The sequence below is a fragment of the Nicotiana tomentosiformis genome, chromosome 5 (assembly GCF_000390325.3).
Source record: "Nicotiana tomentosiformis chromosome 5, ASM39032v3, whole genome shotgun sequence".
In the NCBI taxonomy this organism is placed as follows: Eukaryota; Viridiplantae; Streptophyta; class Magnoliopsida; order Solanales; family Solanaceae; genus Nicotiana; species Nicotiana tomentosiformis.
This window is the reverse complement of record NC_090816.1, coordinates 115733685-115739701: the sequence shown is the minus strand read 5'-3', so window position 1 is coordinate 115739701 and position 6017 is coordinate 115733685. Positions and strand designations below refer to the sequence as shown.

General features: G+C 36.5%; 1 protein-coding gene across 1 annotated transcript; it reads left to right on the top strand.

Moving 5' to 3' along the window:
• The first annotated feature begins 2485 nt into the window (after window positions 1-2485).
• LOC138893036 (serine/threonine-protein phosphatase 7 long form homolog) lies at window positions 2486-3214 on the top strand. The gene has a single exon (XM_070176805.1). It carries the CDS (start codon window positions 2486-2488, stop codon window positions 3212-3214), a length of 729 nt encoding a protein of 242 aa, XP_070032906.1.
• The last annotated feature ends 2803 nt before the right edge of the window (window positions 3215-6017 follow it).

Below are 6017 nucleotides of genomic sequence, written 5' to 3'. Positions count from 1 at the left end.
CTAAGTTCGAGCCCGACCGTAACATTACAATTGGTTTGATTATTCATTTTATCTTTAACTCGTTTATCTAACATTCTTGATTATTTGTGTTGAATCAATCCACATATCCTTAAAATTGTGTATAAATTTAATTGTAATCCGTTTTAAGGGTAAACAATTTTAAAGATAAAATAAATCTTGAATTTAATATTACATTAACAAAAGTTGGTTTAAAATATTAAACTTTTAATTACATCTATTATTAATTAATTTAAATTAAGTTATTTTTTCCAAAAGAGACCATTTGTTATTTACAATAATAGTTACTCAATTATAACTATCTGATATAATTTCAACCAAAATTATTTTTTCTAAAATACCTAGTAATAATGGATATGTAATAATTTACACATAAAAGTTTATTTAACTGTTCATCTAGATATGTTTATTTAAATTTTTTGACAATTAATATTTCTTTTTTTAAATGAGAAATATCTCATTATGTAATTACCAATTATGCATACAAACATGACTTAAGTAATTCGGTTGTAGATTTCATTCTTGTCGTTTATTACAGGTGTTATTTTACTTATATGATACGTTTAAGAAGAGATTAATAAAAACTACTATTGCAATAAATTTGTAAAAATAACACAAAATATATTTGTAAGACTAACTTTTTTATTTAAATTTTAAGGTTATAAAGTCGATCATTTCCTCTTGTTGTTAACTTGTTATGAGTCTTATGAGTTATGACAAATAAATAAATATTTGAGTTTATTGAATTATTTACTAATTATTACGTTAGGTATTTATACAAACTAATGGAGTACGTAATTAGTAGAAGAGTCTGTTAGTGTTCTGGTTAGTGTTAGTGTTCTGGTTAGTGGACCCACTAAAGGTTGTGCATACATATTCTGAATCCGGAACCTAAATGTGGTCCTTTTAGACTTAAATGACCGAAATGAGTGAAAAATAAATATTGTGACCAAACTATATATAGCGCCCTTTAAAAGAGCGCTATATATGAAGTTGATTAGACTGCCAAGTATAGCGCAGTTTATTAAGGCGCTATATGTATAACGCCTTAATAAATAGCATTATACCCTTTCAAATATTCGTCCCTTCCCCTTCCCCCGTTACAGAACCAAAACAACCCCCCCTCCTCTTTTTAAAATCAAACCAGTGGTCCCCCCATTAACGACCCAAAAAAACTCGAGTGGACCCCACCCGCCCCACAAAAAGTAAAGATTATTGGTCCCATTTTCTAGCTAAGCCTTCTCTCGTTGTGGGTTGCTCTTTTCGGATTCAAATCTCCAACTTCCTAAAAAACATAAATCGAGGTATTCCGATTTAGTTTTTATCAAAACTCATATAAAAAATGCATATTAGTTGTTTTAAATGTGTTCTATGTTGTTTTGTATTTTTTTTCGATTAAACTAGTATGTTATTTTTATCCGGACTAAGATATTAGTGTACTAAAAAAATATGTAAAAATTGAGATATCATTATTATTTGTTCAAAAAAATGTTAATAAGTTACTTTTTCCTGTTGTATATGTATTTTCGCGAATGTTTTATGATTAAATATATTTGTTATTTTTATTTGGCTTAGATTATTTTTTTGCTTAAACACTAGTAATATAGTGCCCTTTTAGCGTAGTCTATATAGTGTCTTTTAGCGTAGTATCCCTGTAGTTATTGAAATTAATCATTTAAGTATCTCTTATACCCAAAATTACATCAAAATAGCTAATAGATCAAATACAAACTCTGTCTAATTCTAGTCAACGATCGTAAAAAAATAACATGAGAAAACAATAATATTTTTCAGATATCTTGGTGCTGCTGGACCTCAAATATCGAGCCTGGAACCCATATGTGAATACTTAATAAATAAATCTTGTATAATTATAAAAATTAATTACTTAATTTACAAACAAACATATAAAATTATAAAACTAACATGTAAAATAATAAAACTAACACATACAAGAATTCAGGATATCTTGGTGCTACTAGGCCTAAAATATCGAGGCTGAAACCCATATGTGAATACTTAATAATTAGATCTTGTATAATTATAAAAATTAATTATTTAATTTACAAACAAACATATAAAATTATAAAACTAACATGTAAGATAATAAAACTAACACATACAAGAATTCAGGATATCTTGGTGCTACTGGGCCTCAAATATCGAGCCTGGAACCCATATGTGAATACTTAATAATTAAATCTTGTATAATTATAAAAATTAATTATTTAATTTACAAACAAACATATAAAATTATAAAACTAACATGTAAAATAATAAAACTAACACATACAAGAATTCAGGATATCTTGGTACTACTAGGCCTCAAATATCGAGTCTGGAACCCATATGTGAATATTTAATAATTAAATCTTGTATAATTATAAAAATTAATTATTTAATTTACAAACAAACATATAAAATTATAAAAACTAACATGTAATTAATGTTGTTTAATTTATAATAGATGACATGGAGGTTCCGTTTATGCATCCCGGACCTTCTAGCGATGAGCTATTGTCGTTACAGGGCGATCATAGGTCCTCCCATATGGGAGGGAGAGTTATTGGCCCAAACTCTCCGCGTCAGGAGAGTGGACGATATGTGGGACTTTCTGAAGGGCAAAGTTCTCCATCCCTGTGTAGTCAGACGCCTCCAGGATACAGGCTTCTATAGGATTTTGGAGATCGGGCGGCTACAACTCGATTGGTCTTTGATCACGGCCCTAATAGAGCGGTGGCAACCGGAGACGCACATATTCTACTTGACCATTGGCGAGGCCACCATCACACTGCACGACGTGGAGGTTATATATGGCCTGCCCGTTGATGGACACCCCGTTTCTCTTCCGCATGCCATGAGAGAGCTGACAGGTGGGCATTACCTGGACATGCTGCAGCAGCTCACTAGTTACAGACCACAGGAGGAGACTGCACTGGCTGGGGCCAGTCGTCTGCAGCTGACGACTATCCGAGACCATTTGGAGGTATTGCACCCTCACATCACAGGCGATACACCGAAGCTGCATATTCACCGGTACACGAGGTTGTTGTTGCTCCTTATGTTTGAAGGGGTCTTGTTCCCGAACACTTCGGGGAACCTAGTCATCTTGAGATTTCTTCATCATCTTGAGCGACTAGATGATTTACCCCAGTACAACTGGGGTGCTGCTGTTCTCGCCTACTTGTACAGGTAGATGTGCCGGGCGACCACGGGCACCCAGCATGACGTTGCTGGATTTTTGTTGCTACTACATGTGAAAACATATTCGAATACTCTATTCATTATAACATACCAAGTAAAAATATATCTTAAATTTACGTCCACTTTGTATGTTAGGTTTGGGCGTGGGAGCGGTTCATGCAGTTGCAGCCACCTCTACCACCATTAGTTCCGGGTGTACCACCTCCGTTTCTCCCTTTATCTAAGAGGTGGGTTCTCCGGCGGGGATATGGACGAGAGTACGAGGCTCGACATAATTTTCCCTTGTGCAGGGATTTGTTGGATTTGCTGGATGGCGCACAGGTAAATGTATACCTAAGTTTACTTGGCCTGGCTTCACATGTGTTGCGTATACTCACATTTTCTGTTGTTAATTAATAGTTCATCTGGACGCCATACATCGACGCGCTGATAGCTGGCTTGCCCGATTATTGCTCGGCCGACCGACTTATTTAGAGCTCTTCTGTCCCGTTGATGTGCCTTGATATTGTAGAGCATCATGACATCGAGCGGATACTTTGCCAGTTTGGCCGTCCGCATCTTTTACCGCCACCGCCCACCTGGCAGACCACACATTTCCAGCGGGGTGATGGTTCCAAAGTAGACCAGACATATGTGGCATGTCTAGAGGCGCAGATCGACATGAGTGCAGTCTATGGATATTACCGACTGGCAATGCAGAAAACCATCAATTGCTGGTTTAAATGCCCAGAGCACGTATTTGAATATATATTCTGGTATTTCCGGACTCCGCTCAAGTTTCCATTCAACAACAGTCCCGGGGTTAAAGTGTTGCAATGCGGCCATGTACTTGGGTAGAGCTGCAAATGATTTATCCCAGTTACCATAAATAATTTCAAACGCACGTTTGCGCCCGAGAAATGCCTTTCTTTTGATAATGGTACGACCATATTCCTAGTGGATGGATGTAATGCACTATTTGATCTTGTACCTTATGGGCGCTTCAATGTGTGGAATCAGGACAAGAGAAATCAAGTCAACATCCAAGTTGAAGTAATTCCCACTGAATGTGTCCATTTCACAAGTGCGGGTGCTAATGTATTTACCCACTTTCCACATACCTGTTTTCTTCTTGCTCGCACGCAGCATCCAATGACAACCCGTAAACCATCTACGACAAACAACCTTGTATATATCCGGAGTTGAATCCCATACCGTCATCTTACGACATTCTTTTACGTTGTACATTTTTATCGCTCTGCTTAGGTGCGTTTTATCAGAAAAAAGCATGACCTTTGCCAGCACCGTTGGTCTAGACTTATCCCATATTGCTGTCCGAATTTCGTCAGTATCCCTTGTGAGGGCATCACATTCGGCATACTTGGCAAATGATCAAGGTAGAGCATCTCCCTTGAATGAAACGATACTTGGGACTCGTACACTCTTGGTCTAACAGGGGGGGAGGGGGGAGCATGCTCCCTCGTCAAATCAAGTCCACCATTATGTTCCTCCTCATCACCAGCCTCATCAGGGAAGTGTGTGTCATCTTCGGACTCATCAACATTGTTGTCATAATCACTGTTCTCTTTCTAACTCTGTGCATCTCCCAAATCCCGATTAAATATGTCGTATTCGGGCAATTGAGTCAGGACATGAGATTCAACTTGCTCATTTTCACTGCACAAATAACAAAATAATGAGTTATTCAAATTGTCAAACACTTTACATATAGCTATATCACTTCACTTACAAGTCGTAATGTGTTGACATCCCATGATGGACATTATCCTGTTGGTGATGACTCCCGGATGGACCACCATGATCTAACACACCAGAACTACGCATATTCCAACTGGGCGTGGGTTCATAACTTGTAAAATTCATATCTGGTCGGTACCTCATGTGGAATATATGAGTGCTAATACAAATTTAATACAACAAAAATAAACATCGTAACATAAAGAAAAATTGAAGTTTACCACTCGTCTTGTGGATTATGTAAAGTTGGAGAGAAATTATTTCCTTGCTCCTCATTCGCCCGTGGAGATAAGTTTAAATCAGGCCAAACTTTTTCATCCGGAACCTATTCGGCAAAAACTGCTCCAGAATAACCACCCGATGACTGAGGGTTAATCCTGCTTTGCGCAACCTCATTATTGCGAATGTGTTCAACCTTCACGTACATTTCCAACATTTTTATCAAAATAAATTCTCGGTATTCATCCGGAGTCCTCAAAAAATCACTTAAAGTTTCATCATCCTCGATGTTAAACTTAGCGTAACAAGCAACCCCTTGCGGAGTGACAGAATACAGATATCTTTCGGTTACTTTAAGGTTCACCGAACATTTGCTCATACTCATTTTGTTACACAACAACGATACCAGTCTATCGTACTCCATTGTAAGTGGCTACTTAACATGACACTATGGAGATAAACTATAACTCACTGAGTTATTCGCCACCACAAACTCACCCCACAATATAATGAAACCCTTACTTTTCGCTATTCAGATATTATGACAAATTGCTTGAGAATTTAACAAGAAGAAAAATTTAAGAGGAGTTGAGAATATTTCTGAATGTATTTTTGTAAAATCCTTAACGCCTTTAAATAAGGCAATGCCCAATTCGGGGGCGAATTTTTTGAGGTATACATTTGAGTTATTGTTATGTAAGTTAAACGCAAAAGAGTTATTGGTGGGCCACAAAATTTGTATAGCGCCGTTTATAAAGGCGCTATATTTGTCAGTCTAATCAACTTAATGTATAACGTTCTTTAAAAAGAGCAAAGAGCGCTATATATATATATATATA